General features: G+C 33.4%; 1 protein-coding gene across 10 annotated transcripts; it reads left to right on the top strand.

Moving 5' to 3' along the window:
• Positions 1-2,960: 2,960 nt before the first annotated feature.
• Positions 2,961-14,801, top strand: LOC132625247 (F-box protein At5g07610-like). 10 transcript variants are annotated; one of them, XM_060340110.1, is made up of 4 exons: positions 2,961-3,147; positions 11,174-11,352; positions 12,765-12,889; positions 13,555-14,801. In XM_060340110.1, the coding sequence occupies exons 3-4, from the start codon at positions 12,770-12,772 to the stop codon at positions 14,680-14,682; spliced, it is 1,248 nt and encodes a 415-aa protein (XP_060196093.1). In that variant the 5' UTR covers positions 2,961-3,147; positions 11,174-11,352; positions 12,765-12,769; the 3' UTR covers positions 14,683-14,801. The 10 variants fall into 10 exon arrangements, with proteins under 10 accessions (XP_060196093.1, XP_060196094.1, XP_060196090.1 ...); XM_060340111.1 differs by having other exon boundaries at positions 11,174-11,368; XM_060340107.1 differs by lacking the exon at positions 11,174-11,352.
• The last annotated feature ends 518 nt before the right edge of the window (positions 14,802-15,319 follow it).

Below are 15,319 nucleotides of genomic sequence, written 5' to 3'. Positions count from 1 at the left end.
GAAGCATATACAAATTCTTGGGAAACTTGTTTATAAATCCTTAAATGGATTAAATGAATCAAGGCTGATGTACTGAAATCGCCTTAATGAATATTTATTGACGAAGGGTACCAATAAGATCATGTTTACCCTTGTATCTATATGATAATCAGAATCTTTCATATTATTATGCAAGTTGATGACTTGAATATTATTGGAGCTCTTGAAGAGTTTCCAAAAGCACTTGATTATATCTGCTGAAATGAGAAAATTGAAATGGTCCTGAAGTACCATATATTTGTGTAGTTGATGCATTTATATATCTTGCTATAACTACAGGCATGATATAATTTACTCCAACATGGAGTTATTGAAATAGATCAACTGCACATTGCAAATGAAAGCCCTGATATGAATGTATTTGTCCTAACCAATACTGTCAAGTGTTTTGGACATACAGGGTATTCATCTGATCGACATAAGAATTCAATCAAGATGTTTTATCTATTTTCATGAAGGATTATTGTCATGACAGTCAAATCATAGAAAGACAACAAGAGATTATGAAGCAAGTCATGATGTACTTGTCCTAATTGCAACAATATTATACGGCGATGATGCAACTCTATCTGAGAAAGGAAGATGCAGATCATCAACCAGTTCGTCAAATGATCATTTGACAGATCTGATAAAAACTCTGTCAATCTCAAGATATGATAAGTTGGTATATAAGATTTGCTACATCATCGTCAAGAATTATGTGATGCTTTAATCAGGGGGAGCAAATACGCACTGTACTCTTTTTCCCTTGACCAAGGTTTTGTCCCATTTGGGTTTTCCTGGCAAGGTTTTTAATGAGGCATCTCTCAAAGCGTATTATTAGATATATGTACTCTTTTTCCTTCATTAGGACTTTTTCCCACGGGGTTTTTTTCCTAATAAGGTTTTAACGAGGCACGTCATCTATTAATGGTTTGAAGCAATCCGGGCGCATGTGGTATAACCGCCTTAGTGAATATTTGTTAAAGGAAGGCTATACAAATGATGCAATTTGCCCATGTGTTTTTATAAAAAAAGTAAGATCGGAGTTTGTTGTACTTGTTGTATATGTTGACGACATAAACCTTATTGGAACTCCTGGAGAGTTCAAAAAGGCAATTGATTATTTAAAGAAGGAATTTGAGATGAAAGATCTTGGAAAGACAAAATTATGCCTTGGTTTGCAAATTGAACATTTGACAAATGACATTTTTGTCCATCAATCTGCCTATACAGAGAAAGTGTTGAAATGATTTTATATGGATGAAGCACATCCATTAAGGACTCTGATGGTTGTTCGATCACTTGATGCGAATAAAGATCCGTTCCGACCTCAAGAAAAGAATGAGGAAATTCTTGGTCCAGAAGTACCATATCTTAGTGCAATTGGTGCACTAATGTATCTTGTCAATACCACAAAGCCTGACATAGCATTTTCAGTTAATGTGTTAGCGAGACATAGTTGTGCTCCTACAAAGAGACACTGGAACGGAATTAAACACATATTGAGGTATCTAAAGAGAACTATCGATTTGGGATTATTTTATTCTAGCAATTGCAGTCCCGATCTTGTTGGTTATGCCGATGCAGGGTATTTATCTGACCCACACAAAGCTAAATCTCAAACAGGCTATGTATTTATTTGTGGGGGCGCTGCCATATCTTGGCGATCTACAAAGCAGTCTATTGTGGATACCTCATCAAATTATACTGAGATAATAATTATTCATGAAATGAGCCGTGAAGTTGTGTGGCTGAGGTCAATGATACATCTCATTCGAGAAATGTGTGGTTTAAAATGTGATAAAATACCCATAATCTTATATGAAGATAATGCAGCATGCATTGCCCAATTGAAGGGAGGATTCATAAAATAAGATAGGACAAAGCACATTTCACCAAAGTTGTTCTTCACACACGAGCTCCAAAAGAATAGTGATATCAACGTGCAACAGATTCGTTCAAGTGATAATATGGCTGATTTGTTCACCAAGTCTCTACCAACCGCAACTTTCGAGAAGATGGTGCACAAGATTGGAATGCGAAGACTCAAATATTTGGCCTGAAGTTCTCATCAGGGGGAGTTAATACATGTTGTACTCTTTTTTCCATACAAGGTTTTGTCCCTCTGGGTTTTTCTTGTAAGGTTTTTAATGAGGCAACCAAAATGTATATTATTAGAAATATGTACTCTTTTTCTTTCACTAGAATTTTTCCCACTGAGTTTTTTTCTAGTAAGGTTTTAACGAGGCATATTATCTATCAATGGACATCCAAGGGGGAGTGTTATAAAATATATATATGAATGTCCATAGAGTCTAGATTTTTCACATGTCCTAAAAAGAATAGGTACATGTACATTTGGTGGTATGTATGAAATGAAGAAAATGAAGCAAGGTACATGTACATTTGGTGGCATGTATGAAATGAAGAAATGAAGCAACACAAGTTTGATTTTAACTCTTGGTGTTGTCATTGATGACTTCATCAAGAGATTTACCATCTCTATAAATAGATGGTTAAGTTCTCAATTTGAAAGAGATATCAACAAGAAGTGAAATACAATCTCTCCCTCCTTTCTACAAAGTTATTAGTTTGCTTCTCTTCTTTATTTCCAATCATATAGTTTCATAACATATATATATTGTTTTAGAACTAATTGATACAAATAGATTTTTATGTTCCGCTTACCCCCCGCGGCTCTTTTTGTCTTTTTAGTGAAAAAGGTGCCTATTTCTTAAGCTAAGACACTTCCATTTTATTTCCTAGAAAAAAATATGGAGTATAAAACTACTAGGAAAAGCTAAGGGAGACTTGACTTAAAAAAGATAGACTGGGTAAAGCTAATGAAAATTAACCACGTAACCCACCCACCCACGCCCCGGGCCCTGGAAACCAATTTCTTATTGCCGAAGAATGCATTTGTCCTCGTCAGTTTCCTTAACAAAACCAACTCTTGTGCCAGTTCACACTCCATTTTTTTTAACTCATCACTCTCAACAAATAAATAAATAAAGAATCTTCCTTTAAACCAAATAAATCAGCAAAACTCTCAAATTTTGTTCTTGTTTTCTTTCTGCAGAGTTAATTTGTTTGTTGATCAGAAAAAGACTACACTCTGCTATCTCTGTAAGTTTTTTTTTTCCATCTAAAGGTATATCTACTTGCCTCAATTCTCCGATCATGTTTTAATTGCGATTTCATGTTTCAAGTTTTTTTTAATGGTTTTCACTATCAGAATACTAATTCTTTTGTTTATTTTTATTTGTTTTGTCTTACTCTGTTCGATTATATGGCCATCTGTTTTGATCAATTCGATAACTTCTTTGAATCCCACGTTTTCTCCATCTTTATATGTCAATCTGTTACTCAAAACGTTTATTTTGTGCCATGGTATTAGACCATGAATGGGTCACCAGACCCTGTTTTTGCATGAAAATTATATGAACTCTTTTTATAGAAAATTTAATTTTCTTGGAGTACATTGTTTCCTTTCTAGTTTGTCAGCGAGAATGGGTGGTTCTTTTTTTTTTTTTTTTTTAAATCATGATGAGTAACCGAAAAAAACTTTGTTAAGATCATACCTGGAGAGTTCATTTTTAATATATTTGGACTCGAGTCAAGTTGGCTAGGAAATGATTGACATGCTGTTAATCTGTGATAGTGAGATAAGTTCAATTCTTTGATACTACAAAAAGTCTTAGTCAACATTCATGCTTTGAATCTTGACACCACCAGTATGAATATATGAATTTTCTACCAAATTTCTGATTTGTTAGGTCACTAATTTTCTGCACTAAATTCAGTAAACCTAATTTGGCTACCATTTTACTTTTTTCTCATTAAAAAAAGGAAAAAAATTCAAAAATATATAAGTTGGTCACTTACATTGTAAAAAAGTAGTCCAAAATTTACATTACGAAAAATAGCTCAAAATATACAAACATTTATAGACATATACAAACATATACAGACACATATACCAACATATATAAATATATACAAAGGGGGAGAGAGAGAAAAGTTTGGGTCATTTTTTGTAAGTCAATTTTGATAGCATTGTTGCCTCAATTAACATACAGTGTAATTTTCTCTTAGAAAAAACATGGGTTAGGTAGAAACTTTATATTATAGATAGAGTGTAGAATAAAAATATGAATATTAATACATGAATAAAATGTTACAAATATTTGATTAATTTAATGTAAAAGTGGTTGATCAAATTTAGGTGTTATCGAGCGAAGGATATTTTCCACCACTCATAAATCGTCGATTCCTCCTCGTATTTTCTTAATTGATTTACAATAATTTTCACTTTCCAACATTTCGATATTTTTTAATTTTCAACATTTCTAAATTAGCCTTGGAGTCTGAAAAGAAGTCTTACCTCTTTATTTTATTTGCTCCTTGAAAATAAAGTTGTTAAATCTCTTAAACTTCCTTTGAGCGGTTTAAGTCGGTTGCATGAGTCACCTTTTCAAACATGTCATCGTCCAAATATTGCCAGATAGAGTGTAGAATAAAAATATGAGTATTAATACATGAATAAAATGTTACAAATATTTTGTTCATTTAATGTAAAAGTGATTGATCAAATTTAGGTGTTATCGAGCGAATGATATTTTCTACCACTCATAAATTGTCAATTCCTCCTCGTATTATCTTAATTGATTTACAATAATATTCACTTTCCAATGATTTCGAATTTTTTCATTTTTAAAATTTCTAAATTAGCCCTTGGAGTTTGAAAGAAGTCTTTTCTCTTTATTTTATCAGCTCCTTGAAAATAACGTTGTTAAATCTCTCAAACTTCCTTTGAGTGGTTTGAGTCGGTTGCATGAGTCATCTTCTCAAACATGTCATCATCCAAATATAGCCGGATGTGAGTGAAAGCTTGTTGATCCCTCTTCTTTGTCTTTATCAAGCCATTTTTTTTTTTCATTTTGAGGCAAAGTTTTCTTATTATTGGACATTGCATATTCTTCTTAATTCCTACAGAATTTATGTCGGATTCGAAACCAGAAAAATGAGGTCGTGCAGCACCTGTGTGTCGCACCCCCATAGCTGGGCCACGTGCGGCACCTGTGCGTCGCACAAGTAGCGCACAAGGATAAAAATTTGTCAGAGAAAGGTTTCGTGCGCGCCACCCGTGAGATGCAGAGATGTTCCAACAAGCGTAGCGTTCCGTAAAATGGGCATAACTCCTAGCACTGAGATCCGTTGGATCTCCACAATATATGGTTGGAAATTTTAAAGATCTAACAACTTTTACGTTTTAAGTTTTCTCAAATTACCAACGTATCTTCACGTAATTAGGCTGGAAATCAGACATATCGTAAGCTTAGTCAATTTTATCGAATTTTATGCACCTCACTATTCGTCTTGATTTTTAAACAACTATTTTCACCCAAACTCATCCTGATTATTATGGCTAAAATGTCATATCAATACTTATATAACACATTCTCACTTAATCCGGATTTACAGAATGTTACAATCTCAAACGGACCACCCAATTTAGAAAAAAATAATTTTCACTAAATTTTATTATCATCGGAATCTTTTCTTATCCAGTTCTGGCTATTTTCAATCTTATTTCATTTCACTCCCGGTGATCTCAAGTTGGAAGCTGATATGATTTATTTTTTGTTTCGGTATTCTCCTCCTTCTTATCTATTTTTTCAGTTTCCTCACTTCTTTCAATCTCTGTGAGTTTCTCTTCACTGTGATCCAAGTTGTCTCATACTCATTGTCTAGTCTAGATGTTAATGCATCAGTTTCTATGCACCAGCAATTTTGTCTCATCAAAACCGAACACAACAATGCAATTCTTATCCCCTAGTTATTAACAAAAATTAAAGACTAGCGATTTGAGGGATAATAATTAAAGACCACCCCAAGATAGGAGCATTCGTGCGAATTTCCCCCATAAGTCCAATTAGCATTATTGGGCTTCTCCCTCACGCATCCTTGAAGTGCAAGGAACTTCATTCGGAATTAAGAGCCCAATAGTGATAGAAATGAGGAAAATACTGAAGTTGAACTTGCTTACTGCTTGATTTGACATAAACATGTTTTGTTAGAAGCGTTTGAGTTAATGTCTTATCTTAACATTTTTTTTTGTGTATATGGTTACTTACGAAGATATTGACAAGTGATTGTAGCTGAAAACGATTTTATTATAAAAATATTAAAAGACACCACCTTGCTTTAGGATTTTCAGCAAAATAAGAAAAGTATACATAAGTTTATAGTGCTTATATAGAAAAAAGGTTGTCCATGTTGTAAGACAACAAAACTCTGAAGGAATTGAAAATATTTTGACCTATTCTTCGCAATATAATTTTCTGATGGAAAAATATGACTGAGTCCCCTTCAATAAATGTCACCATCACTAATCGTGTTGTAGATGATAGTCCTTGCTTCCCAATATACGGTAAAACATTGGTAAATATTTATTCGTCCATCAGGTGTTTAAATCAAATTAATGCAATTTATTATGATTAAGTGATTTAGTGAAGTGAATATATATATTAATTAATATGATTAACTGATTGTTGTATATATTCAAACATATGTAATACATTCATTGATCTGGTGTAAACACCCGATGCGGATAAATTTTTAGCGTAAAACTATTATATGAGTGAGTATTTATGGTAAATGTCTTGTTGGTCACAATAACCCATTTGTCTGCACTTGAGCTATGAGTACGAGTTGAAACATCAAATTGACTCATTTAGGCATTTAAAATGGCTAACAAGTCCACTAAGCATCCTCTTTTGGCAAATAGCGACCAACTCGTGTAGCCAAATTTAGGATCAAATTTGGGGTTTAATATAAGGTAACCGAATAATGATAATATTTTTCACACTACATTATACTACATCATTGTTTTAGTATATAGCGACCAAATCCTGTTGAGCCAAAATTGGCAAGACATCTAATTTCCTCATTCATTGTTTTATTTTACCTTGTTTTTTTCTCAAATTGTCTTTCCATCCCAATTCCCAATTTACTTTGTTTTGGATGGTGAAACTAACTAAATAATCTGGATCAGTATTTTTAAAAATCAGTATCATTGCTAGGCAATCAAGTGTCAGAATCGGCTAGATGTAATACCAAAATTTCAAATTTTAGTGTGGAAGGTTAAATATATACTGTAGTGTGAAATTGTAACTAGATCTGTTCTCCAATAAGTGCTCGTTTTTCCCAGTTCAATTACTAGGTTTATCATTTCTTGCAGAATTTATAATGGATCCATAATTTTTTTAATCATTCCTTACTCATCTTAACCCAAACAACTTTTTTATTATATGATGATGTTCGGGCAAATTTTTTCACCAATTACTTGTTTAACCCAAAGAAAATTTAAATGATTGAATCATGACGTATTGATGAACCCGATCTATTTCACTTAACATAAACTTAGATAAATCAACCATATAGGCATCCCTCTACTGTTTTATTCAAGAAAAATTTCTTGCACTTGTTGTTTACGATAAATTATATCAAGTTACATCAATTGTCTTTAGTGATAAAATTTGTGGACATGCGTATACTACATCATTGTTTTAGTATATAATATAAAAATAAGTTTTTATGTTCCTGTTACCCCTCGTGGCTCTTTTTGTCCTTTTAGGTGAAAAGGTGCCTATTTCTTAAGCTAAGAGGTTTCCCGTTTCCATTTGATATTTGCTTATAGAAAAATACATGTAGACTTGACTTAAAAAAGATGGACTGGGTAAAGCCAATGAAAATTAATCACGTACCCCCACTACAACCCCCCACACCCCGAACGGACCCCCCCTCCTACCCCCACAAAAAAAAAAGAAAAAAAAAAAGCCAATTTCCTCTCTATTGGCGAAGATTACCTTTGTCCTCGTCAGTTTCCTTAACAAAACCAACTCCTGTGCCAGTTCACACTCCATTTTTTAACTCATCACTCTCAACCAAAAAAAAAAAGATTCTTCCTTTAAACCCAAAACTCTCAATCTTTTTTTTTTTTTCTCCAGAATTGAAGTGTTTGTTGATCAGAAAAAAGACTACACTCTGCTATCTCTGTGAGTTTGTTCATCTAAAAGTATATCTTTACTTGCCTCAATTCTCTGATCATGTTTTAATTGTGATTTCATGTTTGATTCTTTTTTCTGTTTCAAGATTTTTCACAATCACAATTATTACTGGTTCATTTTTCTTTAATCTTTGTCTGTTATTTGATTCGATAAATTCTTTGAATCCTTCGTTTTCTCCATTTTTTATATTTCAATCTGTTACTCAAAAACGTTTCTTTTTTGCCATGGCATTCGAAATCATTGATAATTAGCTAGACCTTGAATAGGTCATCAGACCTTGTTTTTTGCATGAAACTATATGAACACTGGAGGTATCTAACAGATTTTATGTTCACCATCTGTGCTTTGATTTTCTTGGAGTGCGTTATTTCCTTTCTAATTTGTCAGCAAGAATTGGTGGTTTTCTATTAAGATCATACCGGGAGAGTTCGTTTTTAATATATTTGGACTCGAGTCAAGTTGGCTAGGAAATGATTGACGTGCTGTTAATCTGTGATAGTGAGATAATTTCAATTGTTTGGTACTACAAAAAGTCAGTCAACATTCATGCTTTGAGTCTTGACAACACCAGTGTGAATCTATGAATTATGTACCAAATTTCCGATTTGTTAGATCACTAATTTTGTGCACTACATTCAATAAATCTAATAGTAGTTTGGTTACCATTTTACTTTTTCTCATTAATCTAATAGTAGTTTGGTTACGATTTCACTTTTTCTCATTAAAAAAAAAAATGGGTTAGGTAGAAACTTATGTATTATAGATAGAGTGTGGAATAAAAATATGAATATTAATACATGAATAAAATGTTACAAATATTTGTATAATTTAATGTAAAAGTGGATGATCAAATTTAGGTGTTACTGAACGAAAGATATTTTCTATCACTCATACATCGTCGATTCCTCCTCGTATTTTCTTAATTGATTTACAATAATCTTCACTTTCCAACAATAATCCGAAAATGAATTTCGAATTTTTTCATTTTTAAAATTTCTAAATTAGCCCTTGGAGTTTGAAAGAAGTCTTACCTCTTTACTCTTTCAGTTCCTCGGAAATAACGTTGCTAAATCCCTCGAGCGGTTTGTGTCGGTGGCATGAGTCACCTTCTCAAACGTGCCATCATCCAAATATTGCCGGATGAGTGTGAAACCTTGTTGATCCCTCTTCTGTCTTTATCAAGCCATTTTTTACATTTTGAGGCAAAGTTTTCTTATTATTGGATATCGCATATTCTTTGACAAAATTTCATACCGCTTAAGAGCCAAAAAGACTTTCATCTGGGGACGCCATTTCTCTTTAAGTTTCTTTTGTGAAATAAGTTGCTGAAAAGAAAGTGTATCATTGTTTGTCGTGGCTCTGATTCCACGTTGATGAGAATAATATCTCGTATTAATAATATCAATTCTAGATACAAAGAACAAGAGGATAAGTTATAGAAACTTTGCCTTGTCCGGCATATGTTTTGTGAAAACGAAGTTTTGCCGGATAACTTAATTCCTACAGAACTTATGCCGGATTGAAAACCAAAAAAAAAAAAAATGATCGTGCAGCACCTGTGCGTCGTCGCACCCCCATCGCACGTTAGGCCACGTGCGGCACTTGTGCGACACAAGGATAAAAATCCGAAAATGAATTTCGAATTTTTTCATTTTAAAAATTTCTAAATTAGCCTTTGGAGTTTGAAAGAAGTCTTATCTCTTTACTTTGTCAGCTCCTGGGAAATAACGTGGTTAAATCTCTCAAACTTCCTTTGAGCTCTTTTAGTCAGTTGCATGAGTCACCTTCTCAAATGTGCCATCATCCAAATATTGTTGTGTACCATTGTTTGTCGTGGTTCTAATTCCACGTCGATGGGAATAATATCCCGTATTAATAATATCAATTCTAGATTCAAAGAACAAGAGCATAATTAGGCCCTGAATCATTTTAACACATCAAAATAATACCCGAAATGGGCAATATAATATTACTATAGTAAAAAGGTCAGCTTCACCATAATATTGCTCACTTTTGTTTTTCTAATAGACTACTTTCTTACTCTAACAGTGATATTTCTTTTGCTTTCACTATAGTCTATTGGTGTGTCATGAAGTGAAACAACTCCCTCATTTTATAGAAGCTAACACGTTGGCTCCAAATTTAGTACAAAAGCCAATTTTCCTCCGTATAACCTGCAAGGATGGCTTAGTTGGTTAGGCATGGGGCTTTCATAATAGAGGTCTTAGGTTTGAAACTCCCTCCCCTCAACAGCAGGGAATTTGCCTTCTGGGTTGAGCTTATCGCACGGGACTTGTGTAGTGCAGGTTATTTCTTCTGTGTAGTTTGTGAGCCATTGCACAGGAGCAGAATTTATCTTGTGCGCACCCGAAGAATGCGGGTTCCATTGTCATTAAAATGTTAGTAAGTAATATGAGATTAATAATTAAGATAACTGTATAAAGGAGGGAAGTCATTTTTTCTTCTTTTGATGGAAAGTATTTTTCATAGAAAATAACTTTTGTCTTGATCTAAGTAAGTTTTGGAGATTTTATATCATGATTTGCTTTTTGATTAAGGATTGATTGCTCATAACTTAGTTTTGGGTACATTTCCTATATTTTAAAATCAAACATTATACTCCTTACATTATGAAAATTCTATAGTTACCCTCGATATGTAGTTATTCATAACTAAGTAATAAATAAAAAAATAACATAAATTACTTAATAAGATATACCAACTATTAGCAAGTGGATCTATATGTTACTATGGATAATAACTTTCTTCCACTTTAAATATGCAAGTTATTTGTGATTTTATTTAAATATAATATTTTATTAAATAGAAAATTCTCTTCTTTATTTTTATGTTTTTAATTTATTCTTATGCTTCAAAAATCTATCTTAAATACTTATTTAAATGAAGTTTCAATTGTGTAGGATTTCTATTATACTAGTAAGTGTAGAATTTTTATAGTATAAGGATTATAAGCATTTGATTTTAAAATACAAGTTATCTATCCGTTATAGTATAGGGATATTTATTTTAATTAACCCTTAATACAATTTGTCATAATTTTTGCATACTTGATTCAACAGGCTCATCTTTAGTACTTGATTGATGCAAGCAAGCACAAGGAAGACTCCAACTGAGAATTGACTTAATGAATGACCGGGTCAAGCCAATGAAAATTAACCACGTCACCACCAAATTCCTCCTTATTGCCGATCATTTTTCTCCTTTCCTCTTCAGTTTCGAGAAAACCACTATAGTATAAGTATATACAACTAATAGTAGGAATCTCATTTTTTAATAGGATTCTCATTTTTTAAATCACAACTCTCATCGTTAATCTCTAGTCTCTATCTTTCTCTGGGTTTTACAACGGTTCATCTCTGTTTTTTTTTTTGTCAAGAACTTGGTGGTCATTTTCAGGAAAAAAGACTACACGTTGCTCTATGAGTTGTTCATCCAAAGTATCTTTGATCATGTTATTGTGATTGCGTGTGTGATTATAATTCTTGGTCATTTTTGCTATTAATAATTTGATACTTTTGTCTTTTCTTTTTTGTCTTTTTGTGTTTCCAATGTATGTAATCTCTTTTTGATTCCCTAGTTTTCTACAAATTTTTTTGTGATCTTCTAAGAACGTCTCTTTCATGGGTTCTTGGGAAATTGTTCATAGTTAATCGCTTTATATGGGCCTTTTGTTTATGTTGCAGCGTGAAATTTATATATGTGTTTTGGAATTTAATTGTGGTTTTCTGTTAAGATGCTCTGTTTTGTATGATATTGAAATTATTCTACCATCTGGACTTTGATTTTCTTGATGGCTTTGTGTTTCTCTTTTGTGTAAATGTAAATATTTTGACAAAATTCTACATCAGCAAGAATTAGTGTTTTGTCTGTTATGGTAAGTTACATTAAACCCTAGTGAACACTAAGCCTCAGTGAGTTCTTCAATTAAAGTATCTTTGATCATGTTATTGATTCTGGGTCGTTTTCTCTCTATCAATAATTTCATCCTTTTGTCTTGTCTTTTCTGTGTTTCCAATGTATGTAATCTGTTTTTGATTCCCTATCATATAATTGTTTCCTTGTTTTCTCCATCTTTTTGTTGTTTTGTGATCTTCTAAGAACGTCTCTTTCATGGGTTTTTCCTGCGAAACTTTTCATAGTTAGATGCTTTATATGAATCTTGGAATTTTACCATCTGGGCTTTGATTTTCTTGATGGTTTTCTGTTTCTCTTTTGTGTAAATATATTTTGACAAAAAGAATTACTGTTTCCTGCTATGGTAAGTTACGCTAATAGCTTTCAAATTCTTTGATACAAAGTCTTAGTCACGAGGGTTGACCATTAGTCTTTGATAGGAACAATAGCTTTCTTGGCATGACTTTGGTGTAGTACAATATAATTGGCTGATTCCGTGAAATTTCTGTCAAAATTCCATCCTTATATTATTTCTTATAAGAAAATTCTAGAGAAAAAAAAAAGAAAGATTTTTTTGGAAATTTTAGCAGAACTTTCATGGAATCATCCGCTTACATTGCCTGTATATTTCTTAAACTGTTAATCTTTGACCTTTAATTTGGTCCTTGTACAGTTATACATTTTTATTGCAGTGATACCAAATCTTTTTTCTTGCTGATTGATATATGACTTTTGGTGACTATTTTCTAATTGCAGAAAAAATGGAATTCTCTCGAGCAGACTACATGATTGAGGACTCTGATGAATGGGACAATAAGTTTCCTAATACCTTCAAGGGATTTCCCTCAGCAACTAAAACTCAGAGGCATGGTACTTACTGGGTATGTTTTACCCTTTTTCTTTTTAGTTCAAATTCTTTATGAAAGATTGATCTGCTTTTCCATAAAAAGAGTGCATAGTTAGTACAACTTATCTGCATATTGCTCTCTTTACATATTTTCCAACAAAATTGATCTCAAGAGTAATGTAGGAACTTTTTCTTTATTTCTTGCTTGTTAAAGGCCTTTTTTTAAATAATTGTGCTGTACATTATCCACTTCGTTTGTGATTTAAGACAGCAGTTAGAATGGACATGTTGTTATTTCTAAAGTCATGTTTGACAAGAATATTGAACACAAGTTGGAAGCCTTCTTCTGATGATTAGTGGTGTAGCTTAGTTCTTATGTATTACCCTTTTCTTCCCCATTTTCTTTTCTTTTTTATGATGAATGCACTTGGCTCACAATTCATGCAATATACAAGCTTCAATTAATTGAATATCCCATTATGTTTCATGATTTGCCAATCTTTAGTCCCCCATTTTCTTGAGAATGGCTTCTTCTAGACCTTTCTTCTTTCCAGAAGTAGTCTTTATCTTCTTTTATATTCGTGTTTTGGAGTTATTTTAGATGTTTTGACAAATAATTACTTCTTAGAAGAAGCAAGCAGTCTCTTGATTTCTTTTTTATTATACGTCTTTTGAGAAGTCTCTCCTCTTGCATTGCAGCTTGCAGAGTATGACTTTGACACTGTTACTCAACAGAAGGAAGAGGAGAACCCTTGGGAATATCCTGCACGCATCATAATGAAAAAGGATATGAAGATTAAAGATGTGGTGAAGGAACATGTGCTCCCGTTGCTTCCTGCTAAATCGCTTACGAAGTTTAGGGCTGTGTCCAAAGAATGGGATAAATGGATAGCTAGTCCCTTATTAACCCACCAACAAAGTTTCTCTTGCCAGAGTTTTTCGGGCTACTTCTATCAAGATACGGAGATGGGAGGGGATCCTATGTTTTTATCCTTGGACCATTCTGCAAGTGGAGTTCCCAGCCAATTCCTTGATTTCCTGCTGGAGCAAAATGTCAAAATTCTGTGCTCTTGCAGTGGGTTGCTCCTTTATCAGGGGTCTGAGAAGTATTATGTTTGCAATCCTGCAACCCAAGACTGGAAAATGCTCCCTCTTCCTCAGTATTATCACGGGGATGAACCGGCAGTTGTTCTTGCTTTTGAGCCTTCTCTTCGTAACATTGAGGCATATTATCATGTTATCTGTGCATTTCCTATGCTTGGTCAGCCAATAATCTGCTTTGAGATTTACTCTTCAGAATCAAATACTTGGAGCTTCTCTTCTGCATACTGTACTGACTTGGAAAATCCAAAGCTTCTCGGTGGGGGTTCGTATATGAAGGGGGTTGCTTACTATGAGACGACATCAAACGAAGTACTGGCCTTTGATGTAAAAAACGAGATCCCTGCAATTATATCTTTACCTGTCCTTCAAGTTGGGAGACATGGATCCTTAACACAGATGGAAGGTGAGCTGTGCTACGTTAGTGCTAATAACGAATGTGGAAATGTTTTCTTAATAGATATCTACCAAGGCATGGAAATGATCCTGAGGCGCAGTGTTAGCATCAATCTTGGAGTCGATAGGGGTTTTACTCAAGCATGCGAGGTACTACCCTGTGTTAACAGTGATGCTGTGGCAATTCACGTTGGCGGATTCATATACTTTTATCATATCAGGCAGCAGAAAGTTGAGTTTATAACAAGTCCATATGCTACGGGTCCTGGCAAAAAGTTCCTGCCTTATATAAACAGCCTTGCTATGCTACATGAGCTTATGGAGACTTAATTCACTACGTTAATTGTTTTTCCGTACAGTAGAAAATGACTGCTTACATCGTGACTTGGATGTATAAAAGGAACATGCCCGTTGACGTTCTCTGTTTGGTAAATAACGGATTTTGATTAGGGAATGGTTTCATGTTTGTTATGTTTTGCCTAAACCACTTTTCTAGTTCGCCATGCATTTTCAGTTTTGGTTTCTGTCGGCTTATTCATACACACCATTTATTGTTTACTGCTTAAAGATCAGTACATTTGGGTATCTGTCTATCAAAATATATGATACAAGGGGGCTGGGAGAATATAGAAAATTTAAATATCAAGAACATCCAATTTGCTTCTATTTATCTAGTTATTCATCAATTATGTGAGAATAATTATTACACCTTTGAAGCATAAGCAATTATTTCCTTGCCTGTGTTGATTTCTAAGGTTCTGTGAGTTTTGCAAACATATTCAATGGCTTTGCTGGCTTTTGTGATGACCGAGTTGATAGATAGATAGTTTCGTGTGGAGATGTACTAGTAGGATTTGACTCATCTCCATTTTTCATTCTCTTCGAGAAAGTCTTATCGACCAAAATTTGGAACCAACTGAAATTACGTTATAAATAGTACTAGTACTCTATTAAAACTACTCTAGTT

Source organism: Lycium barbarum, chromosome 12 (assembly GCF_019175385.1).
Source record: "Lycium barbarum isolate Lr01 chromosome 12, ASM1917538v2, whole genome shotgun sequence".
Classification (NCBI taxonomy): domain Eukaryota; kingdom Viridiplantae; phylum Streptophyta; class Magnoliopsida; order Solanales; family Solanaceae; genus Lycium; species Lycium barbarum.
This window is presented reverse-complemented; position numbering and strand designations above follow the sequence as displayed.

Bases quoted from the DNA above. Each gene is read 5' to 3' on its own strand.
- LOC132625247 (XM_060340104.1), top strand. From the start codon at position 5,210: ATGGGCATAACTCCTAGCACTGAGATCCGTTGGATCTCCACAATATAT. The intron at 5,259-12,764 runs GTTGGAAATTTT...TTCTAATTGCAG, and splicing joins TTGGATCTCCACAATATATG to AAAAAATGGAATTCTCTCGA. The intron at 12,890-13,554 runs GTATGTTTTACC...CTTGCATTGCAG, and splicing joins AGAGGCATGGTACTTACTGG to CTTGCAGAGTATGACTTTGA.